The following is a 26,391-nucleotide window of genomic DNA, read 5'->3' on the forward strand; positions in this document are numbered from 1 at the left end:
CCTCAAATAGGCAAAGAAGTAAAGTAGATCTTATATCCCACGGTGATAAGTTCAGTGAAGAAAAATAGGATAGAAGTAAGTGGTGGGGTCCTCTTTCAAGTTCAGTTTCTCTCGTGTTAGTATTTTTATGTATTTCGTGTTGTTTTAATTAAAAAATTTTTTCTGAGAGAGAGTGTGCAGGTGCGCGCAAGCGGGGGAGGGGCAAAGAGAGACTCTCCAGCAGGCTTCACGCTCAGCACGGAGCCCGATGTGGGGCTCGATCTCATGACCCTCAGATCATGACCTGAGCTGGAATCAAGAGTTGGACACTTGACCGACTGAGCCACCCAGGCGCCCCTCTTTGTGTACTTCTGAGGGGAGGAAAGGCTGGGTGAGGTAGAAAGAACGGAGCTTTTGTAGTCCCAGACCTAGGTTCGAATCCTAGCTCTGAAGGCAGACTAGATACGTAGCGTGGGTTGCGTGCAAAGATTCCTCGTCCGTAAGACGGTGACAAAGATTAAGCTTATTTCTATTCATTCACTCATTCATTCATTCATGAGTAAACTCTACCCCTAATGTGGGGCTCGATCTCATGACCCCTGAGATCAAGAGTTGCATGCTCCACTGACTGAGCCAGCCAGGAGCCCCAGGCCAAGCCCATTTCATAGGGGGGTCATGAGTATTACATGCGAAAACACAGAGAAGGCATCTGGCACAGTGGCTGGCATATAGAAAGGGCTTGGTAAATGCTAACTTAGTATTGCTCTAATTAATAAGTCCTATCCTGGATTTCTCAGTCACCCACCCTGCTCTTTGTAACCCTAGCCTCAAGCTGGGGCCCTCCTATCAGTAGCCAGGTCACCTGGAAGTCCCGACAGGGACCCACTGACCGTGCCACCCAGAACCTCATCCTCTTGTGCCCTTCCCGGTGGATCGACCACCTCCCTCCGATACCCAGGCTTGCCCTGGCCGTTGCCTGCACCAGGCACACGGATGCTGATACCCTCTCTGCTTCGGTCACCCAGTGAGCAGAGCCAATTCAACAGAAATCGATGGACAGCCTTCCAGATGTACCAGGTTTTGCTTGACCTTACATTTTTGGATGGCACGTGGATAAACAGAGGACAGTGCTCTCTCTCCAGAGCTCTTGACTTCAGCGGAGAGACCTGTGTGTGTATGTATGTGTTTGGTGTGTGTGGGTCTTAGTTATGGAGTTTATTCACTTACATCTGTTGTGAAAGTGTCCAAGTGCCTATTATCATCAATAATCCCTTCTTTAATGAAGTCAGGTGTCTTTGGCACACGGAGAGGAATTTATCTCTTGTGAGTCTGACCATATTAACTTTTATTTTTGTCTCTTATTAAGGAAAAGACCAAAATTGTTGAGCCCTTGGACTATGAGAATGTCATCACCCAACGGAAAACCCAGATTTACAGCGACCCCCTCAGAGACCTGCTTATGTTTCCGATGGAAGACATATCTGTGAGTTCGCAAGCACTTTTTTCTTTTTTTTTTTTTAATCTGAGAGAGAGAGAAGGCGCGAGTCGGGGGGAGGGAGAGAAAGAGAGAGAATCTTTTTTTTTTTTTTCAACGTTTATTTATTTTTGGGACAGAGAGAGACAGAGCATGAACGGGCGAGGGGCAGAGAGAGAGGGAGACACAGAATCGGAAACAGGCTCCAGGCTCTGAGCCATCAGCCCAGAGCCCGACGCGGGGCTCGAACTCACGGACCGCGAGATCGTGACCTGGCTGAAGTCGGACGCTTAACCGACTGCGCCACCCAGGCGCCCCAAGAAAGAGAGAGAATCTTAAGCAGGCTCCATGCGGAGCACCGTGCTCAACGTGGGGCTCGATCCCATGACCCTGGGGCCGTGACCCGAGCTGAAATCAAGAATGCGAGGCTCAACCGACTGAGCCCCGCCCCCCCCAGGGGCCCCCACAAGCACTTCTTTAAAGGAAAACCCTCGCACTTTCCAAGCTAATTCTTACGGCAAGAATGTTCCTTTGCCTTCTAGATCTCGGTGATAAGCCGTCAGCGCAGAACAGTGCAGTCCACTGTACCAGACGATGCTGAGAAAAGAGCCCAGAGTTTGTTTGTCAAAGAGGTAAGGCGCTCAGAGTCCACAGAGTAATTATCACACTGAAACAATATCCTTCCTTTACTGTCAACGGGAAATAAAATTACTATAACTCGGCAGATCTCCATTGCGAGTCTAGAGGAGGCGAGAGAGGGGATGCAGCTTAAAGACCGTGCCAAATGGCATGGGTTCTTGGTTTTTCTCTTTTGGATTTGAACACCCTCTGGACTTGGAGTGACAGTTGTTCAAAAGGCTGTACGAATTGGGGTTTACTGCTGCCAGTTGGGTGAGGGAGACCGTGTTCATCCCCAGAGGAAGATCCCAGTGCCGACATCTTCCAAATGATTTTTGAAAGTCTGTCAGCTTACAGCGAGACTTTAAGAAGCTGGATATGTGTGTACTTTTTAATGTTTCCAGTGAAGGATTTCTGTTTTCTTTCAGTGTATTAAAACCTATAGCACAGATTGGCATGTGGTAAATTATAAGTATGAAGACTTCTCCGGGGACTTCCGAATGTTGCCATGGTAAGTGGAGAATTCAACGGAGACTCTTCAAGAGGAGAGTTGCTCAGCGGTTTACCTTTTTCCTAACCACTTTTGAAGCTTCTCAGTTGTAATTTGTAATAAGGCAAAGCCGTAAGCAACCCGCGTGTTTGGTAAACATACTTTGGAAAGCTGAATATGTGTTTACTTTGCTCATTGAAATTCTTTCAACAAGTACGAGTTTGCCTTTTGGCCTAGATGCATCTTAGAATCATCTTTATTTGATTCTGGATAATGCAGTGAGCGCTTTCCAGTGGCGTCGAGGAAAATGCTAGAAGGTACTTGGCTTAGTTCAGTGACCCCAGACATTCTCTTTTTTTTCTTAAAGTGTATTTATTTATTTTGAGAGAGAGAGAGATTGAGAGAGAGAGCGTGTGCATGAGGGCGTGCGAGTGGGGGAGGGGCAGAGAGAGAGATGGGGGAGAGAGAATCCCAAGCAGGCTCTGCGCTGTCAGCACAGAGACTGACGCAGGGCTCAAACTCACGTTCCGTGAGATCATGACCTGAGCCGAAATCGAGAGTCGAAAACTCAACCGACTGAGCCACCCAGGCGCCCCAAAAGCGTATCTCTCTCAGTTGAGTTGACTGACCGCCCCGAGCATACTGGCCCAGGAATCAGTTCAGATCTTCCTTGTTAGAGTTCAACTCCTCTTTCTGCTACTTACTAACTGGATGACCTTGGGCCGGTCACTCAGTCTCTTTGAACCTCCCTGCTTGCCCTTTCCTCATCTATACTACTACTGACCTCGTAGTCTATCTGTCCTACGGGAAATGTTTTCAAGAAATAAGCTGTCGTGTAGCCCGTTGGGGTCTTCAGAAACACTTTCCTAGGGGAGAAAACAGTCCTCAAAATGTCCTTTAAAATCGAATCCCAAGATGGACGACCAGTCACAGTTCCTACAGCAGACAGAGGGAAGAGCCAGGATTACACCGTGTTGCTTTCTGTCCCGGCGAAAGACAAGGTTCTGCCACCACTGACAGATTCTGACACACCATCTTTGACGACTCTGCTGTCCCTGACAAAGTATCTGGCCTCAGCTGTCGCTTTGCGGCTGGCTGTGCCTGTGCGAGTCCATATACGAAAGGTACCATACGTTGAGTCAGAGGGGAACATCTGAGTTTGGCAAGGGGGACAGAATCCGTCCTCCTTGTGTCTTGGCATCTTCTTGGTTGTAAAGGAAAGTCTGCTCGTCTTGCTTTTATTTTCCTCTCAGTTCTCGTCAGCATCTGACATAATTCTCTTGCGTTTTCAGCAAGTCTCTGCGACCCGAAAAGATACCCAACCATGTGTTTGAGATTGATGAGGACTGTGATAAAGATGAGGTAAAGATGGGGGGCCCCCCTGCACTGCTTTCCTCAAGGTCGCTTCTGCCGAGAGAGACTTCCTTGGGAAAAGATGAGGGACAGAATGGTTTTTGAACCATCTGCGGCCAGCTTTCAACAAAAATTGTTGTTGTTGTTGTTGTTTTTACCAATTGTTGCATTTCCAAATGGAGTTTAGGAAAGATCAAGTGAAATGGGCTGGGATTTGACCGTAAACATGTTTCCCCACCTGTGGGACGAGCTCGTGGAGTTGGTTTTCTCCGTCTGGGCACGCGGTGTGATGATTCATCTGGACTCTGCTCCCTAATAGATCCCTCATGGGACAGATGGCCCGGATATCTGTGACATTTTTTTAAAGTTTATTTATTTCTGAGAGAGAGCTCGAGTGAGCAGAGGAGGGGCAGAGAGAGAGAGAGAGAAGAGAGAGAGAGAGAGACAGAGAATCCCAAGCAGGCTCCCCACTGTCAGCGTGGAGCCCAACGCAGGGCTCGAACCCACGATCCATGAAGTCATGGCCTGAGCTGAAGTCAAGAGTCCGATGCCCAACCGATCGAGCCACCCAGGCGCCCCTCTGTGACACTTTGAGGTGCAGCTTGACTGTTCGCTTAATGCAGAAGACCTTGCCAGTAGACAGCTCCTAGGATTCAGTAAATGCTGAGTACCTACTGCATACACGGCACAAAGCCTTTCATTCCCTGGTTTCCAGTTTCCAGTTTAATCGGGTACCTTTGCGGGGGTGGGGTGGGGGCTTTATGCTTTAATTAGCAAATGGGGGCAGGGCCTAGTTTGTGTCCCCCAAATGTTTGATTGGACGGCTGGCCGTTTCACTGATGGTTTCTGCCCTGTTTCAGGATTCGTCTTCGTTATGTTCTCAGAAGGGCGGTGTAATAAAACAAGGCTGGCTGCATAAAGCAAACGTAAATAGCACCATCACAGTTACCATGAAGGTAAGAAGTGCTTCTTATGTTATTTCATCGTTGCAAGGATATTGTCATGAGGAGCCTGTGTAGGAGAAAAATATTTCTCTTAAAAAAATGTTTCCAGTGAGCCCGATAGCCAAAACAAAACAGAACAGAAGAAAACTTTACTGAGGGGATCCTCACAGAGGTATCGGATTTTCTTCTATTTCGTTTTTAATTAAAAAAGAATTTTTTTTAATGTTTGTTTGAGAGAGAGAGAGACAGAGACAGAGACAGAGACATAGCATGAGCAGTGGAGGGGCAGAGAGGGAGAGGGAGACACAGAATCCGAAGCAGGCTCCAGGCTCTGAGCTGTCCGCACAGAGCCCGATGCGGGGCTCGAACCCACGAACCGCGAGATCATGCCCTGAGCCGAAGTCGGACGCTCAACCGACTGAGCCACTCAGGCTCCCGCAGAGGTACTGAATTTTAAAAATCTGCAACCTCCAGGATAAATTTAGAAGTGCAACTTTTTAAAGAAGTGTAATTATTCTGAGTCAGGAAGTTGAAGAAGGAGGCTGTCATTCAAACTATACCTCAATTAAAAATAAGAGAAATTTAAAGAGGAGGCTGTCAGCTGAATGAAGATAAAAGCTTTGAAACAAAAGGGCATCGCAGGTTCCTGTTCTGGAAATGAAGGTAATGAATGGAAGGGCAGGGTAATCCGTTTATTGAGCAAATATTAATTTGGTGCAGATTATATGCTGGTCACTGAGGGGAAATATATGGACGCCTAAGAGGAGGTCCCCGGCCTCCAGTGGTGTCCAGACTGGATAAGGAGCCTAGCAAATTCACTACTCTACAAAGCGGTACCTTAGGGCTGTCAGAGAATCGCAGCGTTTTGTAGTTTGGCCCGAACAGCGAGTTTGCATCCGGGCTTTGTACGAGATAGAGGTAGAAACAGAGGGAGAAAATTGGGCACGGTCTTGAATGCCTGGGGGCATGAAGTTGGCTTTTGTTCCAGGGGCTGTGATGAGCCGTCCAAATCCAGAGGTTAAAACTAACAAGGTCCTTGAAGAGTCTGAGCAGAAAGGCAAAGTATTCTCTGATAACCAAATGTAACTGTTCGTTCAGATATTCGATATAAGATCATGTGGTTCGCTGAGGATGATTCACCCTTCCATTAAGTATCGGAGGTCACATCATGGTTCTCCCCTTTCGTTTTCAAGCCCCGAACATGATGAATCCCAGTTGTAGGATTGCTTCCTGCGTGTCGCCTGCACCTCACCAGGGGCCTTAGCGCGTGGCGATGAATCCATGCATCGAGGACTTAGTATGTTCCAGGCGCCATAACGGAGTGTTTTGTGTTCTGTATCTCATATAATCCTTGTGGCGGCCCTATGAGAGAGGTCCTCTTTTCATTCTTAGGGTACAGCTGTGGAAAGTGAGCCACAAAGAAATGTAGTGGTTAACCCAAGGCCACACGGCCCCAGATGTCCAGACATGGGACTGGAACCTCGGCGGGCAATCGCCCAAGCCTGTGCTCTTAAACAGCGCACGATCAGCGCTTACTAGCTGAGTGAGTGAGACCGAAGTCTTTATGATGATACATCTCCCATCAGAATGATCAGGTTCAGAAATGCATGCGTGAAGGCCATAATTCTGTGCGGCTTGTCGGAAAATGGTTCCATGGGTTTTGATTCCGCCCCCAACATACTCAAAATATTAAAATGTTCTCTCCATACTTCAGCTGCAACCTTGGCTTGTCCCCTACTGTTGGATTCCTTGAGGAATTCATACCTTTACAAAACAATTCACCACAGGATTCTTTGCAACGGTGAATTACTCTAATGCCTTTAAATTGTAATTTGCTTTACCTTCAACTTTTCTGGAGCCCATATACTACACATCAAACTGCAGTTGCCTGTAAAAGGTACATGCTTTTAATTTTCCTCCGTAACTTGTGAAGCACAGACTGGTTGATGTGGCAGAATAAGGCGCCCCCCACCCTCCCCCCGAAGACGGCCGCCTCTTAATCCCCAGAAGTTGTAAATGTTACCTTACGTGGCAAAAGGGAGTTAAGATTGCTAATCAGCACATAGGGAGAGTAGCCTGGGTTATCCAGGTGAGCTCAGTGTAATCACAGGGTCCTTAAAAGTGGACGAAGGAGGCAGAAGAGGGACGGGGAAAGGGTAGGGGGGGGAACGGAAGCAGGGCTAGAGAGAGATGCTCTCTTGCCGGCTTGGAAGATGGCGGAAGGAGCCACTGGCCAGGAAATGCAGGCGGCCTCTGGAAACTGGAAAGGGCAAGGAAATGGCGTCTCCCCTAGAGATTCTAGGAGGGAACTCAGCTCTGCTACACCCCTCGATGTAGCCCAGCGAGAGCCACGTCCGACTTCTGACCTATAGAACCGTGAGAGAATACGTTTGTGTTGTTTGAAGCCCGTACGTCTGTGGTGATTTGTTGCAACGACAACAGAAAACTAATTCAGGCAAGTGGTCCAAGATTGATGGTTTAGCGTCTGTATTATCTATCCCCGAGGTTGCAAAGTCCACCACTCACAGGGGCCGGGCAGGGACCATAAATTCATGAAGCGGGTGGTGGGACTTGAGGCAACTTGGTGACCACATGGCCTGGCTGAAGGGGACAGCTGCTGCTTGTCTCCAGCTAATTGTTGGGCTGTTGTTGCTGAGCGAGGCTCTTTATGTTGCCTCTATTTTCACCCCAGCTGCTCATGTTTTGGCCACTTCTTTCTTTCTTTCTTTTTTTTTTTTTTTTTTAGTGAGCTATAATTCACATAGGCTAAAAACACTTCTTTCTCAAACTTCTACCACACAGTAGGCCAAGAAAGGAAAAGAACAATAAACCGAAGTGACGTATGTGCTACACAGCTCTTAAAACAACAACAACAACAACAACAAACGAATAGGGAATAATTTGAAATCGGCCATAATGAGATTTGGGAATTGTGCCGGGTCACGGATTTCACTGTTAAAGGTGTCTGAGGGGTTTTGCCAAGATATTTTGTTGTTCCTGTGAGAATTGTGTTTTAACTGTTATTTAGTTCAGCATCATGAAAATTGGTTGAAACTCGTAGCGTTTACCGTGCCCTCTCTATGGAAACAGAGGGCTTATGGAGAAGGGTCATGGGGGGGGGGGGGGCGGTGTTGGGTGTAGGTAGCAGGTTCGTAGTGGCCAGACTGGAACTTGGAGTGAGGGCCAAAGTGGAAGTCTGGGCCTGTGAGCTGCGGCACCCTGGGGGCCTGAGGCTTGCACCCTTAGGTGGCGGATCAGACACGTTCTTCCTGGTGCGGGCCTGGACTGGCTCAGACATAGGAGAGAGTCTAAATCTAAAGATGGGGTGAGCACTGACCCAGCTCTTGGAGAGTTGGCAAAGGTCGAGACAGCGGCACTGAGGCAAAGGGCTGACAGTTCATGAGCCATTCTGAGAGGAAGATCTCTTCTGTATGTGTTTTTATTATGTTAGCCTTTGAAGTGAAGAATACTGATGAGTCTCCTAAGCAAACGGGAAGATGAGTGGGGCATGTGATTATCTGAGTTATTTTCCTCATACCGGAGGCAGTTTCACCATCGGTGATCCGAGCTCCGCGGCCGGCTAGCACATCTAGTCCGCCCCGGCGAGAAGCTTTGGCGGCTTTAGCGATGCGCACCACAGGCCTAGAGCTTGCAGGGTTGAGAGCAAAGAACCTTTTCTGTCACACAACTCAAGCTTTGATAGCCCCTCCGACTGACAGGAGACTCACCAGGAAGCTCCAACAGAAGGATCTTGGTATGAATCATGACTCATTAGCCAATAACAGCCTATGGGAGCCATATGCCTTCCCTTCTATTTTATCTCTGCTTCCTTCGTGTGCTGTGGCTTGACATTGGCCTGCAGATTCCACCGGGATCGACACGGATTAAAGTTAGAGCAGCTTGGTACCTCTCCGGCTGACGTGCAAATTTAAGGGGCTTTATTCATCTAAAAACTTCTGGGTTTTAAAAATTATGTAAGTTAGTCCTTTGGCAACTTTGAAATTATGGACGACAGCTGTTTTTATAAGCAAGCTCGAGTCCTTTCCCTGGATTTAAGTAGTCTCCACGCCCAGTGTGGGGCTTGACCTCCCGACCCTGAGATCAAGAATCAGCCTACCGACTGAGCCTCCCAGACGCCCCCTTTTCCTGGACTTTTTGACTATCAGAAATAAGGAAGGAAAGGGTTAGAAGAAACTCAGCAAGGTCCACTAGATCAAAGGGAATCAGAAGACTCCTACTTCAGGGGCACCCGGGTGGCTCAGTGGGTTAAGCGTCCAACTTTGGCTCGGGTCATGATCTCACAAGTTCGTGAGTGTGAGCCCTGCATCAGGCTCTCTGCTGTCAGCACAGAGCCCGCTTCAGATCCTCTGTCCCCTCTCCCTCTGCCCCTCCCCTGCTCATTCTCTCTCTCTCTCTCTCAAAAATAAATAAACATTAAAAAAAGAGGCTCCTACTTTATAAGGTCTTTTGAGAAAGCAACCACATGATCTGTCATGTGACATAAATAATGTAGCTAAAGTCATTCATATATAGGCTGCTTCAGAAAGTTAATCCTCCCTAGCGAGCTGCTAGACCGTTTTGCAAGAACATTCAAGTTGATAGTGATGGGCTCTATGGAAAAGGGGCTGGTGAAGGAGCTAAGCTGATTTCTTCATATGCGAAGACTAGGAGACTCCCTCTTTATGGAATAAAAATGTGCATTTTCCCCAACACACGCCATTCCTCCAGCTCAGGTTGGTTAAGATCGTGTCTATATCATTTTCTGCCATTGTCATGATTTTCCCCGAAGTGCTTGCTGAGCCTCTCCGTTGTTGGCTGGGATATTAGTTGTGAGGAGCCCAGGCTGCAGGAAAGCTGGTCATGATGTGCATTAGGGCACAAGTCACAGTTCTCGGTGCCTGATGGCTTCCTTTCACTGAGGAGGCTGCTGGCGTCGCGCAGCTCTCGGGGGTTGTCTGTTCGCAGCGACTCTTTTACTCAGAGCTTATGATCTGCTCTGCTCTTGGTGTTCATGTTAAAACAAGACAAGCCTTGTCATCGGTGATTAATTTCCTCAATTTGTACTTTCTAGTTAATGAGAACACACCCCACTGCCACTCTTCAATTCCTGGAAAAGTTTTGGAGAATAGTTTAAGATAGCATTGAGAATAATGATCTCTTAGACAGAAATGCCAATCTTGACAGAAACCTGTTCATTTACATTCTCTCTCAAGTAACCGCTAGAAACATCTGCTTTTTTCAGCTCCTTTCCATATCGGTGGAGGCAGTTTAATGTGGACTAGATAGCTATGATGTTGGATTTGACCTTCCGCTGGTATTTAGAGCTATTTTTCCTAGGGGATATAATGATCTATGGAATAGGGAAGAGTCTGATCTTGAGGGTGGTTTTTCATTTAAAAAAAAAAAAAAAAGGCAGATTCTTGGCCAACCCCTGGGACACCCACCTTTATGCCTCTTCTTGGCTCAATTTGGTCGCATTCCTCTAGTTCCTCCTCCCCATTCTTAGCAATTAAACGTTGAAGTGTCTTGGTATGTTATCGGGGTTGTAAGTTCAACTGCTTGATGTATGACTCACTTCTGCTGCCCCCTCCCCCTTTTCTCGTTTGCACAAAAGAGAGCCATTTGTTATATATCCAGAGTCAAAAAGTCCTCACTTATTCTTTGACTGTTACAGGAGGGTTTTTTTCCCTTCTGTGTTGGGAGAACAACAGATCGAGGGAGTTCTACCCAAGAAAGAAAGCACATACGATATTAGAAGAATTTCTGGGAGGCCAAGGTCACTATGTTTATTGGAACAAACAGATTGTAGTCATTTTATGGGTAAGGGATTTCTCACTAATTTGGTTAAAAAAATTTTTTTTAATGTTTATTTTTGAGGGAGAGAGAGTGACAGAGCATGAGCAGGGGAGTGGCAGAGAGAGAGAGAGAGAGAGAGAGAGAGACATAGAATCTGAAGCCGGCTCCAGGTTCTGAGCTGTCAGCACGGAGCCCGATGCGGGGCTCGAACTCACGAGCTGTGAGATCATGGCCTGAGCCGAAGTCGGATGCTTAACTGACTGAGCCACCCAGGCGCCCCTCAAGGTGTTAGCATTGCAAAGGGTAGAGAAAAGTTTCACATGCAGAACTTAAAACCCATTCAGGGAGATGAGACACCCAATAAAAATGGCATACAGGGTGCCTGGCTGGCTGAGTCTGTAGAACGTGTGACTCTTGATTGCGGGGTGGTGAGTTCGAGCCCCACATGGGGCGTTAGAGTTTACTTAAAAAAATAATATATTGGGGCGCCTGGGTGGCGCAGTCGGCTAAGCGTCCGACTTCAGCCAGGTCACGATCTCACGGTCCATGAGTTCGAGCCCCGCGTCAGGCTCTGGGCTGATGGCATGGAGCCTGGAGCCTGTTTCCGATTCTGTGTCTCCCTCTCTCTCTGCCCCTCCCCCGTTCATGCTCTGTCTCTCTCTGTCCCAAAAATAAATAAAAAACGTTGAAAAAAAATTTAAAAAAAAATAATATATTGTTTAAAGGTGGTACAGAGACCAAGTGTTCTGTGAGTCTAGCTCACTGTGATCTGAAGTCACAGGAGGCTTTTTGAAGGGGGTAGGGCCTCAAAGGAAGGAAATCAGGAGGTGGGTGTTGGAGGCAATATATGTACAGAGCAGGTGTGTTAGGGGAAGTTGGCTGGTCATGGGAGGACAAATTTCATTGGATCCATTGGTGTCGCCCTGTGCCTCAGTTTCCCCTCTGTAACATGAGATGATAATAGTAATCCTCATACAAGGTCGTTAGGACGATTAAGTGCTATATAATATGAGGAAAGCACTTAGCCAGAGACTGTAAGGTAGTAACCCCTCCACAGATGTCAGCCATTTGTATTATTTTAGATTATTTAGATTTAGATTATTAGGAGGATTGTGGGAACACCTTGAATGTGGGATCGGTCATGTGCGCCCTACCCTGTGGGTGATTGGGGGTCGCCAAAAATTTGAGCAGGGCCGTGAACCACTGAAATAAAGCTGATAAAGTAACCCGTCCGCAATGAGAAGGGCGGATTTGTAGACCTTTCCCACTAGACTTCGCTTCAGACTAAATAGTTAAAAAAAATGTCCGGTGCCCAGATATGGTGGAGTTATTTAAAAAAAAAAAAAAAAAAAGCTATTTGATTTGTAACCAGTTTCCCAGAGGGTAGACCTATGTGATATATTAAAAGCTGGTGGGACTGTAAAATGATACGGTGAAGAGAGATAGGTGATCTATTAGGTTGCCAACGTACCGGTAGGGGTTCTTCAGCAGGATTATGCTCCTGACATTCTGGTATAATTAACTGCAACTTGGTTTTCTGATAAGTCCTGGGGTTTTCTTCTCTATTGTTTCTGTCGTCTTGCTCTCCTGCCTTCTCCGCTTCCTCGCTGCCCCTTGTCTTCTGTTCTGAGACATCAGTCAAGTAAGCTTCTCCAGCCCCGTTCCCACATCGCTCCTGGCCCACCTACCTTGCCTACCTACTTTGCTAAATCGTTCAGAGCATTCTTTCTCAGGGCTCCTGGTTCATGTAATCTAGCAGTAAAGAAATTACCCTCCAGGTAACGCACGTAGGGGAACACTCTTGAGACTTGGTATATCGCATGATAAAAGGCTCTCCTGACTTGAGGATGCTTCGTGCTCGAACTTTCCTACCCTCCATCTTTGATTCAGCTGAGTGACGGAAAGCCTTTGTTCTGGCTCCAGAGAGGGTCATGTGGTAAATGTTTAAAAGGTTGTCATCCAGACAGCTCAGGGTTTTAAGGAGACTTGGCAAGACTCGATCCCAGAGAATTACCTCTTTTGGCTTCCTTTCTGTGTTACTCTTCTGGGTGGTCTGAGTGGGCCACTGGTAGGATCCAGGCTCCTCACTGAATAAGGTGGGGCAATTTTCAGCTGTGTCCACCATCTAGGAAAAACAATAAAGGCGAGGAGGAGGAAGAATACGCACATTACAGAGAAATACCATTCTATTGGATGCAACCATTGGAGAATCTGTACTGGGGAATGAATTATTCATTCATCATTTCTTTTGCAAACTTGCACTGAGTCTGCAGGTGCCGTTGTAGGTACTGGGGATGTAGCAATGGATGAGATGTGGGCCTTAGCAGACTAAAAGTGCCAGGCAGCGAATAAACAAACGGATGAAGAAGATATATTTGGATAGCGATCGCTGATTGAAAAAGATAGAATGTTGTGCCATCACGAGGGCAGGTGGTCCTCTTAGAAGTGACAGAGTGAACTGTGTGGACATGGGGAGGAAGAGGATTCCAGGCCAAGGAAACAAAGTGCAAAGACCCAAGGGCACTTGGGTGGGGTGTTTGAGGAACAGCAGGTAAGCCGGTGTAGCATAATTAGAAATAAAGCCCAAGAGGTCATCTGAGGCCAGATCACGTACATCATCATAGGCTATGGTGAGGGCTTGTGGTCTTCGATGGGAAGCCTTCGATTGGAGGGTTTGGGCAAGACTTTCTTTGTCATCCTCCTAGCCTTCTGATTCTAGTTCTTTTTTGTTTGTGTGTTTATGTATTTTTGAGAGAGAGTGCAAGCAGAGGACGGGCAGAGAGGGAGGGAGACGGAATCTGAAGCAGGCTCCAGGCTCCGAGCTGTCAGCACAGAGCCCGACGTGGGATGTGAACCCACGAGATCATGACCTAAGCCGAAGTCGGACATTTAACCGACTGCGCCACCCAGGGGCCCCTGATTGTAGTTCTGTCCTTGACTTGCCTGTGTCAACTTGAGTGAGCTCTTGGTCGCTCAGTTTGCTGTTACGTAAAGTGTGGCTAATTAGCTTATTATCTCCAGTGACATTAAAAGAATTAGCTGTTGGTTACAGAGGACTTGAGGGCTGCAGAATGAGAGGTATGCGACAGAGTAATTGCCACTGTTTGATATAGTCCTTATTTTATTTTATTATTTTTAATTAAAATTTTTTTTCGTATGTATTTATTTTGAGAGAGAGAGCACGAGCAGGGGAGGGGCAGAGAGAGAGGGAGAAAGAGAATCTCAAGCAGGCTCCGCACTGTCAGCACAGAGCCTGACCCGGGGCTCGATCCCAGGAACCGTGAGCTCATGACCTGAGCTGAAACCAAGAGCCGAACACTTAACCGACTGAGCCACCCAGGTGCCCCGATATAGCCCTTATTTTAACAGCTCCCCAGAAGTTGAAACCCGACATAGAGCCCAGACTCTTAGGATGAGAAGAGATCTTCCAGATCTTTCAGATCTGTCGTTGCAGAGCCTGATTTCCATAGAAATGACTTAAAATTCCTTCCTGTATCAATTGCATTTCGAGCCCGTGAGAAATTGCTTGGAGGGGGTGACCCCTACCCTAGGAAGGCTGCTGTGTAACTTGTTCAGTTTCGATACAATTATTTGTAGATTGTGTAGTGAGGCAGCCGAGAAGCAGAGTCTTGAGGACAGCTTCATGCTGGTGAGCAGGCGTGCTGGCCGAGAATCAAGGTCGGAGGATTTGCAGGCATCTGTTGTCTCCCCGGATTCATGAGCTACCTACCTCAGTACCCCCATTTAGACATAATTGCAATGTTACAGGAAGTGATTTACTGTAATTTCAGATCCCTTTCCCTCTCTATTGTAATGATGTGCTTTGCTAATATTGGAAGTGGCGGCTGCCACAAAACGTCTTTGCTTGGTGAGGCAGCTGTACGTGAAAAAAAATTTCGCGGACTATAATTTGACTCCGTACCACAAGTGTTTTGCTCTGTGTTTTCCTTTCCCTTGCCACTCTCTTTGTTGCTGGCTATGGACTCTGCAAGTGGATTCTACTCGAGTTTTAGGTTTGAATCACAGGTCAGATTCTAACGGGGTTGTAATTTTCACCTGGGAAATGAGCTTTCATTTGTGCCATGCATGATTACTGTAATAGCTTTGAAACCGGGGTGTTTTGTTCCTTTGGGCACAGTGTGTCGTTTTAGGTTGTCTGGTCTCATCATTTTCATTTATTTATTATTTTTAAAAATTATTTTTGTTAAAAGTTTTTTAAATGTTTGTTTTTGAGAGAGAGAGAGAGAGAGACACCGAGCGTGAGTGGGGGAGGGGCAAGGAGAGAGGGAGACACAGAATCCGAAGCAGGCTCCAGGCTCCGAGTTGTCAGCACAGAGCCCCATGCGGGGCTCGAACCCATGAGCTGTGAGATCGCGACCTGAGCCGAAATCGGAGCTTAACCAACTGAGCCACCCAGGCGCCCCGATTTTTATTTTAGAGAGAGAGAGCACATGCAGGGGAGAGGGGCAGAGGGAAAGGGAGAGAGAATCCTAAGCAGGCTCCATGATCAGCATGGAGCCCGGGCTGATAGGGCTCGATTCCACGACCCTGGGATCATGACCTGAGCCAAAATCAAGAGTCAGATGCTCAGCCGAGCCACCCAGCACCCCTGGTCTCATCATATAAATAACAGATATGAACCATCGTCATGAAAATAAGCAAACATATACAGTTGACTTGAACAGTGCAGGGAAGTGGGGAACGGGTCAGGGGCGCCGACCCCCTGCGCAGTGGAAAATCCCTATGTTAAGTTTTGGCTCCCCGAAAACTTAATTACTGATAACTCGTTGACCTGAAGCCTTATGGATAACATAGCCAGTCAATTAACACATATTTTGTATGTGATGTGTATTATATACTGTATTCTTACAATAGAGAAAAGAAAATGTTATTAAGAAAGTCATAAGGAAGAGAAAATACATTTACAGTATGGTAATGTGTCTAAAAAAAAAAAATCCATGTGTAAGTGGACCCGGGCAGTTCAAAACCACGTTGTTCAAGAGTCAGCTGTGTGTATGTATTTGTGTGTGTATAAAATCAGCACTGTGATTAACGTTTTCCTTATATATGAATCTAGGTTTCTTCAGCTATAGCTCCTGTAAACTTAAATGTAGGTGAATGAAATATGAGAAGTATACATCCTCATATTGTGAGATCACGCACACACACTTTCTGTACCTTCGTAGTAATATTTGCCTGATTGGCGTTGCAAAACAAAGCGATAATTTTCTGTTTGGACTCCTTTCTGTTGATCTGCAAACCCACATGGCCGCTCCCTGAAATAGAAGCCGTAGCATTTACCAGTCTAACCTGTTAGGGTGTTCCTCGCACTGGTATATTTTTGTCATTCGTTCTAAAATCCGTGATTCTGAAACAAGTCGAAATTAATTACGAGCGTATTATTTCTCTTCATTGATTTTCCTAAAAAGAAATGCCCCTTAAAATGTATATATATTTGCTTATTCATGCTATGGAAAAATAAATTGTTGGCATTTCAAATACTTGGCCAGAAATTGTCATTTTCGAGAATGATCTTGCCAAATAATACTCTTTCCATAATTAAAGTTCTTCAAATAGTCTGAGACTGTACTGGATAATCAGATGGGTGATTGGAAGTGGCAAGCTTAAATCTTAAAGCCAACTTCTGTAAGGCAAGAAGCATAAGAAAGTGCTTCCTCAATAATCGCCAAGAGCCTGTGTCCCAGCCTCTTTCCATTCCCACCCTGGAATGATGTTAGATCCAGCATCCTGGGGAATTGTACCAGAACAGATGCTTGACACATTCTCCAGGCTGTGGCTTATTAAAAGAAGCATAGGCTCATCAGAGAGCTCCAAATCCCCCTTCCACCTCTTTGATCAGGTCTAAGGCTTCGTAAGGGAGCCTAGAGGGCCGGCAAGAACAAATCCGACTGTCTACCTCCTTCTCCCCGTTCCTGTGGGTTTTGCTGTGAGTTGGTAGTGAAAGGTTCCTCCGTAATTGTTGTGAATGCCTGATTGCAAATCACAATCCCATTGGGCTTATTGACTCAGATCTCAGCATTCTGGGCACTCGGGGGACAACTGGGAGGCAAGCAGTGACTCTCCCTGTTTCCCTGCAAGAACATTCTAGGCTGGGCTTCCAGAAATGAGGACATGGAACAATATAGGCGAGTCCACTAAGGTGTGCAGGTGAGATGAAAATACATCATGGGGGCTATGTGTATGTATATACATTTTGTATTTTTATTTTTTCGCCGTACATGTCTGTCTTTTTCTTGAAACTTCCAGAATATTTTTGTATTTGTGCTTGGATTTGTGGTGATGTGAATGGAATTATGAGAACCCACTCATGGTTTTGCAATTAAATGGGGGAAAGGACGCTACAGTGAAACGGACAGTGAGTCAGATACAAAAATGCTTTATAGACTTGACTTTTTAAAAAGCTTATTTTCAGTTATTTTGAGAGAGAGAGAGAGATAGCAAGCAAGCAGGGGAAGGGCAGAGAGAGAGGGAGACAGAATCCCAAGCAGGCTCCGCACTGTCCGCACAGACCCCCTCCCGTGGGGCTCGAACTCACAAACCATGAGATCGTGACCTGACCCAAAATCAAGAGGTGGGCGCTTAACTGAGCCACCCAGGTGCCCCAATGCCTTATCAACTTTAAAGGGTTAAAACAGGGGCGCCTGGCTGACCCACTCAGAAAAGCACGTGACTCTTGATCTCGGGGTTGTAGGTTCGAGCCCCACGTTGTGTGTAGAGATTCCTTAAAAATCTTTAAAAAAAAAAAATAAAGTGTTAAAATGTGTTAAAAAACAAAAAAACAAAAAAAGGTCTTCTCTAGATTAACTGAGAGGAAATCCCTTGGCTTGAACTTTCTCATCTTAAGAAAGTGAAGATAATTGTAATTCCTGATAACTTCTCAGAGTTGTCTGAAGATTGTCCAGATGTAATGACTGTGGCAAGCCCTTCAAGGTTTTTAGTTCGAATAAGCTGTTCAAATGCATTGTATATGTAACAAATGTATCGTTGCTGGGTTTTCCCCTTGTAGGTATTCAAGAGACGGTATTTTTACTTGACTCAACTTCCTGACGGTTCATATATTCTCAATTCCTATAAAGATGAGAAAAATTCAAAAGAATCTAAAGGTTGCATCTACCTGGACGCCTGCATCGACGTTGTTCAGGTAAGGCTTTAGACGTTACCTTTTCTTCTCTTTCTTCTTCTTCTTTTTTTAAACGTTTACTATTTTTTGAGAGAGAAAGAGAGCCCACGCATGCCTGCGCACGTGCGCGCGCGCACACAAACACACACACACACACACACGCACTCGCCAGGGAGTGGCCGAGAGAGGGAGACAGAGGATCAGAAGCAGGCTCTGTACTGATGCGAGGCTCGAACTCACGAACCTTGAGACCATGACCTGAGCCAGAGTCGGGCGCTTAACCGACTGAGCCAGCCAGGCGCCGCTCCTTCTCTTTCTTGAAGAGGGTTATCAATCAACTATTAAGAACGTCAGCATTTTTCTTGTGGCAGCCCATCTTCCTCAGACATAGATAGGGTCCTTCACTTGTCTACTTAAAACCTCTTGGTTCTTGATTTATTATCTTGCAGTGGGAGAGCTGAACCTCTTACTGTGACCTTACAGGTTACAGTGATTTGGCCTCACCCCTTATACAGCTCACGTTATGCTCTACTCCGCTCATGTTGGGATTAGAGGGACTGTCTCTTATTCATGTCTCTGTCCCCTGTAATAATTAGCAGCGTTGTGGACTGAGTAGAGGCTTCGCGAGTGTTTGCTGATTTGAATTACTGAGGGGGCATGGACAAAGAGGCAATGGGAGACAGGGCAGACAGATGGCGTAAGTAGGAAGTCGATTGGTCAAGAGATGGAGCCATCACTACAGAGCCAGCTGATGAAGAGGCAGGAGATGCTGGTTCAGTGTCCTCATCCTGTCTGAATCTTATTGTCAATCCCACTTACTATGAATTCAACTCAAATGAGATTGTCATGCGGATCGAATAGAAAACACTTAAAAAAATAACAAGATCTGGGGCGCCTGGGTGGCTCAGTCGGTTAAGCATCTGGGTCTTGATTTTGGCTCAGGTCACGGTCTCACGGTTCATGAGGTTGAGCCCCATGTCGGGCTCCGCGCTGACAGCATGGAGCCTGCTTGGGATTCTCTCCCCTCCCCGCCCTCACCACCACCCCCCACCCCCCCCACCCTCACCACCCCCCCACCCTGCCCCTCCCCAGCTTGCACGTGAGTCTGCATACGTGTCTGTGTGTGGGTGTGTGCACGTGCACGCTCCCTCCCTCTCTCTCAAGATAAACGTTTAAAAAATATATAAAGATCTATGTAAATAAAAGTTACCTATATATAGAAAGCTACAGCTTTCTTATCTTACTGGAATAAAGAAGGTACATGACTCCTAGATTTTCTCGATTAGCTCCAGTCCAGATTGACCGCCCTTTATAATGTTCCCCGCCGCTGCTTTCTCCTTGCATTTATGATTCCCCCTCCCAAATATTTTCAAATATATAAATCTTGATGATTTGCTACCGCCGTTTGATTTCATGCTTTGCTATACTTTGAAGATGAGAAGGAGGAACTTTGTTGGTTCCTTCTTGAATGATGACCACGTGGTGGAAAATGACTGATTCATGAACCTTTCTTGAAATTAATGCTGAGGTAGTGGGGAGTGGGGAGAGTGTGTCATTTCTTTTGTCATGACAGAGAAGGTGGTAATGTAAAAGAATGTGTCATTATGTTTGAGGAGAGGAGGAGGCTTTTATTTTCCTTCTGTGCTAGTATTCAGCATAGGTCATTCCCATAATTTTTACCGAGAGCCACAATTTAATGTGAACCAACCATAGTCTTCGTTTATGCTATTGTGATGCATTTCATGTTATGCACAGTAACGTGAATTAGGTATCGAAACCTCGTTTTATGGTGTGATATAAAGCAAGTGCCAGGTTTATTTCAAAGCACGTCGAAGCTTGTTTCCAAGGGCTGATTTTGAAAATCTATAAATATGCAAGAAAAACTTTAAGCAGGGTAGAAAGAATTAAAAACATTTGCTTATTTTGATGCTGGTGGTTCGATTCTCTAGATGGGAAAAGGCCTTAAGTGATAATCCTCAGTCAACAAGTCATGTCTCAATGCCAACTTTGTGCATGTAGCACTGTGCCCAGTATAGAGGGGAATAAAAATGGCACATTTGACATGGTCATTCATCGTCTGGGAGTTTCTGTTTCTTGTTGAAAGAAGCAATTCTTTCATGACAGTATTGACGTGCATATGTGCGGAGCAGAGGTAAAAAATCAACTAATGAAATCTAATATTGAAAAGGTAACTAACTGGACACATGCTTTTTCTTTTTCTTTTCTTCTTTTTCTCTAGTGCCCCAAAATGCGCCGTCATGCATTCGAACTCAAGATGTTAGATAAGTATAGCCACTATCTGGCTGCTGAGACTGAGCAGGAAATGGAGGAATGGTTGCTAACTTTGAAAAAGATTATTCAGATCAATACCGACAGTTTAGTGCAAGAGAAAAAGGAGACGGTAGAAACAACACAAGGTCAGAATTTTTAAATGATTCATTATCGAGGTAGAGCTCTTATCTTTAATCCATGGGAATGTCCTTTGTGTAGGGTAAATACAGAACTCTTAATCTTGAAGGTTGACCTACTTCCTCATTAAAAGTGACTATGGAGGTTGATAGATTTTCTTTCTTTCTTTCTTTTTTTTTTTTTTTTTTTTTTTTGTTTTGAAGAGTTGATGTTTCACGGGCTCTGACACATGAAATATCACCAGACTAAAACGGATAGGGAATTCATGGCAGATTGTCAAAAGTCCATTAAAGTTTTCCCCATGCTTTCATAATCAAAATTCTTTGCAGTAAATCTAGTAGGAGAGGATGGGGTGGGAGAGATAGTTAGGATATTCTTCTTAGGTGATTAGTAATGGTCTGCATGGTTTGGAACATCTGCTTTTAATGAATTTGCAGAAGATGAAACTAGCAGCCAAGGAAAAGCCGAGAACATCATGGCCAGCTTGGAAAGGAGTATGCATCCGGAACTGATGAAGGTACATCTTTCTTATGGCAACTTGCCTTCAACTGAGACAGTGCAGGATTAGCTATTCGTTTTAATGCTGGATTCCATTTGGCAATGTCATTTCTGAGTTAAAAACCACAGCAAATTAGTGAAACAGGTAGAGATTGTAAGAGAAAAGTTACACTCCTACAGTTGGATTTACAACTATAAATCCTGCTAACAGTGTAGAATATCTTTTTTTTCCCCCTAGATGGCAGGAGGTACTGTTAAATTTTTGTGACTTTATTAATGTCATTCATAAAATAAATATTCTTCGTTCAAGGGGTATTGATGCATATTGAACGTGATATTCAGTCGAATGATCTGCATCTGTTAATTTCGTGTGAAAATCACGTATTCTGTCTGTATGTGAATACATACATACGCGTATATGAATAACTTCATCAGAGAAAGATTTTGGTGACCAGACATCATTTGTGTTAATTACTCCACTCTTTGAAGTTCGAAATGAGCTAACTTGGAAAGTGTAGAGGCGATTATCCTACCTATCTTAGTAGGTTACATATTTTACTCTGTGGACTCTATACCATCGTAGAGCAGAAGCTTATACCCCATTTATTCATTTAAATCCTCGTTAAACCTGTTGATATTTTCACTTGATTCTTCTTCTTGGACTACTAAATTACATAAGCTTAGAAGTTATTTTTTTCTACTTGAAATTTACGCTTCTCTTAAAAGAAAAAAAATTTCCCTTCTCTTAAACTTCACAGCAATTTTCCAAAACTTAGGAACACGCTCATGAGCCCCTGATCTAGGTTTTCTGTGATTTTGTAGATTTTAATCTATCCTTTCGGAGTCTTTGACATTCCAGGCTATACAGCCCATTATGTTTTTCCTCAAGCGGTGGAATCGGAATTGTATATGCTATCCCATGGCTAGCACCGTGGGTGTGGAGAAGATAGTGTTTTGTCGTTCGTTTTTCTTTTGCATCCAAATCTCTCATATTCCTTTTTTGTACTGCGGTGGGTTGATCAAGATTCTTGATGTTATGAGAGGCACAAAGAAGGTATAAGAACCTGATCTACAGCTTATCATGGGTCGTAGCAATGGTGACTCTCCACCCAGCACACGTTTTTTAATCTGCATTAAGTTATATGGAACTGGGAAATAGTATATTTTTTGAAGCTCTGTCAGAGGGTAGTTTCACAAACTAGGTATTTTTTAAAAATAATCTCTACACCCACCACGGGGCCTTGAACTCACGACCCCCAGATCTGGAATCGCACGCTCTCCCAACTGAGCCAGCCAAGCGCCCCACCTAAACTAGATATTTAAATGTTATTTAATACTGTTTTGAAGAAATGAAGTAACGTTCGGTGTGTGTATTTTTAATTTTAGTACGGCAGAGAAACTGAACAGCTAAATAAACTCAGCAGAGGGGACGGAAGACAGAATCTCTTTTCTTTTGATTCGGAAGTCCAGGTATCAATGACCTATTTCTTTAAATAATCAAAGAATCATCGCTTAGTCAGGTAAACAACATCTGTGAAATGTTGAAACCATTGATGTTTTGTACCACCGGGTCATACCTGTTGTTCTGTATTTGTCATGTTCACTTTGAACAAGTAGCTTAACAGCTAACTTCCTCAAGAGGACTGTCACATATGCAAATAGTTTGAGACTGAATACACGTTTGTTTGTTTTTCCCCCGTCCTTCCCTATATTCTTTTTAGTTCATCTCACTCCTCAAAAGAGATAAATTAAAGAACCCTTGAAGATGGTGCTGGTACTCTTTTAACCCATTAAATACAAGTGTGATCCAGAGACAGCAGATCTCTGCAGTATAAAGAGGTCCTATGAGAAATGTGGTTGATTTTCCACTCTCGATGTTCATGTCTGGCTTGATCCCACTTCAAGGGGTAATTAGTGCGGGGATGTGCAGGTTTACGGGCAGTTGCGTATTTTAACCTCTTTCGTGAGAGCGAGGCACTTTTTGTACTAAGATCTGTGCACTTCATGTTTAATTCCGTATTTTCTCATTCAAAGGCTGATTTGTTTAAATGGAAAAACTCGACAGTATGTAAGTGTTACAGGTATATTTCTTTTTTAAAAAATTCATTTATTTTGAGAGAGAGAAGAGAGTGGGGCATGGCGAGGGGGAAAGACAGAGAATCCCAAGCAGGCTCCACGCTCCGCGGGGAGCCCGATGCGGGGCTCGATCTCATGACTGTGAGGTCATGACCTGAGCTGAAACCAAGAGCCAGACGCTTAACCACCTGAGCCACCCAGGCGCCCCTACAAATATTTTTCTTAACATACTTCACGAGAAAATGGAATTATTTGGGGAAAGACGGATTCTTTTTCCACTTTTTTCTAGTGAGATTTATAATGAAAATTTTGGGATTTTTTTTTTTTGAAATCGAAAAGTTTGCATTACATAAATAGCATTTATGTTTTTTTCTCAGTGAAAATAGATCAGAAAAATATAATTTGGGGAAGACTGATTTTGTTTCTGCTTCGCACGGTTTTTTAATTTTTTTTTTTTAATTTGACACGGGAAAAGTATATAGTCTATCAATAATGCAGGCATTTTTCCTTAATAAAAATACCATATGAGAAAATAATTTTGGAGGAAAAATTTTAAAACCTGTTTTATCTCCTTTTTTCTTTCTTTTTTTTTAAGTTTATTTATTTATAAATGTTTATTTATTTTTGAGAGAGAGCACAAGTTGGGGAGGGGCAGAGAGAGAGAGAGAGAGAGAGAGAGGGAGACACAGAATCTGAAGCAGGCTCCAGGCTCTGAGCTGTCAGTGGAGGGCCCGGTGTGGGGCTCGAACTCACAAAACCGTGAGATCATGACCTGAGCCGAAACCGAGCGTCGGATGCTTAACCGGCTGAGCCACTCAGGCACCCCTGTCCTACTTTTTTTCCGTAGCAATATTAGATTGCTTGCGTAAGTTATGTGATTTAAATAAAAGGGGGGGTACAGTAGGACCTTCGGAGTACTGGTTCTTAGATACTCATTCAGAAAGTTGCTGATTCCAAACAAGCCTGAGCCTTTCATAGAGCCCCGCCGACTCCCACTCCCCGCCCCCCCCCCCCCCCCCCCCCCCGCCACACGATTGGGCTCTAATTGGACATGTCAGGCTCTTTCCTTGTATACAAAGAAGCCAATTGACTGTGGTTGAAACTCAATCCAGTATCTTTAAAAAATTTGTGGTGTAGTGTTTTTGTGGTCATGGAACTGAACTCAAGCATAAAAGCAGTTATCAGTGAGCTACAATCGTCGGTGAAGAATTCACCATTGCAGTGACACTTGGACGCCCCAAATGGTTGATTTTAATGTAGGGAAGGCAGTGTCCTTGCAGAGAAATCTGTGTCGTATGTGTTGCGTCCCTTTTCTGGGTGAAGTGCCGCCATCCTATGCTATCAGCCTTCTCTTTTGACCCCAGTACGATGTCTTGAGAGAGACTCTCTACCCCCGACCTTAGAGCATAAAGACCACCTCGGCAGACCTGCGGGAAGGCTCCGTGTCCCAGCGTCTGTACTTGGAGGGCCTCAGAAGGGAAAGGATTTGGGGGCTGGGGTGGTTTAGTCCAGTTTTCCTCACATTCCGCTGTCTCAGGAAGATAGAAAGGAGAGCAGATAAATGGGCGGAAATTAGAATTGATCTCCATGGCAATGACTGGCCTCAGCCGGCTTTACAGATAAGTGTTAAGAGGGAGCTGTCCAGTCCCACACATTTGTGCTGGGTTTGTAGATAAATAGACTCGGGAGGAAAAGGGGGCTTTCAGGTACGAATGTTCTATGTAGGCCCGGTCGCCGATCTTCTGGTCTAGTGAGCTGTGCCCCAATCCATGCATCCCCTCCCGTTGTCACTTTTCGAAGCAGACGCCTCTCCCTCTGTTCATCATTTAAACGTAGGTGGTCCCCAGGGTCTAGTTACCACTGACTCCCGAATTCACATCTCCAGCCCAGACCCCTGCTATTTTCCCAGCCGCTTAGTAACCTCACTCCATCCGAATACATCCCACACTGAGCTCACCGTCTCTACTCCCCCTCCCCCCACATCTGCTATTCTTTTTTATTCCGCAGCTGAGTTCCTAACAGCACAGTCAATTAGGGACCACCGTGTTATTCTGGATGCCTCGCATGTCCATTCGTGGCACTTATGCCCCCCTGCACACCTCATAAAAGACAACAACAAAAAAATCTCTATCATCCTGGAATGTATGTTTTGTGGGGAAGGCCCGTCACCACTAAGTACATACCAAAAAAGTCGTGTTAGCAAACTTAAATCAAGGAAAGGGAGTGTATAGACTGTCAGAGTGTGCAGTTCTCTATAGGGAGTGAAGGAAGGTCTCTGTGGAAATGCCAACTGACCGGAGACATGAATGAAATTAGGGAGTAAGGCATGCATCTAACTGACAGAACAGCAAGTGCAAAGGCCCTGAGGCGGGAGTGTACTTGGGGTCTTGGAGAAATAAACAAGGAGGCCAGTGTGGCTGGAACAGAGCATGGGGGTGGGGGGGAGGCAAGAGTGGTGGGGGATGGGGTCAGAGGAGTTGGGGGAGGTAGGGACTCACGTCGTATAGGGCTTTGTCGGCCGTGGTACAGACCTGTGACTTCTCCAATGCCTTAGATCAGAGTCTCATCATCTCCCTCTAGGATTTCTCTGTCGGTGTTTGAACCTTAGTGTAAGAGCTCTCTACAAAGGCTTACCGAGTGAAAAAAATAAAATAAAAAGTTCAAATGAAGTATGAATGGAAAACTGTAGGATTCTGCGGTTTTTACTTAAAGACCTATATTCCTGTGAATCCTCTTTTTAACAAAATGACTTCTTCTCCTCTGTTTTGTAGAGGTTGGACTTTTCAGGAATCGAGCCTGATATAAAGCCATTCGAGGAAAAGTGCAATAAACGTTTCCTGGTAAACTGCCATGATTTAACTTTCAATGTCTTGGGTCAAGTTGGAGACCATGCAAGAGGACCAGCCACAAATGTATGTATGACTTGTGCTTCCACCTCCCCTAAAGCAGGGCATTGAGGAAATGCTGTTTTTGCTTTGCCACTAGAACGAATTTATGGGATGAAAATTCCATTGCTATACGCTGTGATAGATTTGACACGGAGGCATTTCGTGTCGTTTGGCATTTCTCTTTTGCCAAAATATGAATATGGTCTCGTCTTGAGAGGATTCCCGAACGTCTTGACCTATTCAAAACAGCAGATAGAGTAGGGTGTTGACGTTCACAAGGGACATGTCCCCAGAACCTGGAAAAGCCTCCTTGTTGCGAATTCTCCCAGAGAATAGGACTTCTTCTGTGACCTGGCTCATCACGGGGTGCCCCCAGGCGGGGATACAGATGCTCTGCAGTCAGCTAGCCTCACTCGTTCTCCTCGAGTGAGTTCATTTTGTTCTTCACCGAAAACTGTAATTAGCAGCTGTCACGGATCATTTGAATTACTCAGAAATACTTGCAACTGTAAATGTTAAATCACCAAAGAGACGGCGTTTTCTGTTCATCTTTAGTTTTTGGTCCTGGCTTTGTCTTTGAAAAGTATCCACAGTGAGGATTTAGTCCCTTCCAAAGTAGCTGCAAGGCACCAGCAGACTTTCTGTGGATAAAGGGTTAATCTTTATGCCGTTTGGCACAAAATCGCTCTTTGTGACCGGCTTTCAAATGCCATCTGTAGGGAGGA

General features: G+C 45.2%; 1 protein-coding gene across 3 annotated transcripts in view; it reads left to right on the top strand.

Annotated features, from left to right (window-relative positions):
* Nucleotides 1–26,391, top strand: part of DOCK11 (dedicator of cytokinesis 11) — a 202,815-nt gene that overhangs the window by 50,219 nt on the left and 126,205 nt on the right. For all 3 annotated transcript variants that reach the window (XM_047843161.1, XM_047843162.1, XM_047843163.1), the window contains exons 2-11: nucleotides 1,346–1,462; nucleotides 1,996–2,085; nucleotides 2,500–2,582; nucleotides 3,854–3,923; nucleotides 4,775–4,870; nucleotides 17,682–17,816; nucleotides 20,035–20,212; nucleotides 20,642–20,721; nucleotides 22,089–22,172; nucleotides 25,550–25,690. In XM_047843161.1, the coding sequence (XP_047699117.1) occupies nucleotides 1,346–1,462; nucleotides 1,996–2,085; nucleotides 2,500–2,582; nucleotides 3,854–3,923; nucleotides 4,775–4,870; nucleotides 17,682–17,816; nucleotides 20,035–20,212; nucleotides 20,642–20,721; nucleotides 22,089–22,172; nucleotides 25,550–25,690 (1,074 nt within the window). The remainder of the gene's footprint in view (nucleotides 1–1,345; nucleotides 1,463–1,995; nucleotides 2,086–2,499; nucleotides 2,583–3,853; nucleotides 3,924–4,774; nucleotides 4,871–17,681; nucleotides 17,817–20,034; nucleotides 20,213–20,641; nucleotides 20,722–22,088; nucleotides 22,173–25,549; nucleotides 25,691–26,391) is intronic.

Source organism: Prionailurus viverrinus, chromosome X (assembly GCF_022837055.1).
Source record: "Prionailurus viverrinus isolate Anna chromosome X, UM_Priviv_1.0, whole genome shotgun sequence".
NCBI classification, from domain to species: Eukaryota; Metazoa; Chordata; class Mammalia; order Carnivora; family Felidae; genus Prionailurus; species Prionailurus viverrinus.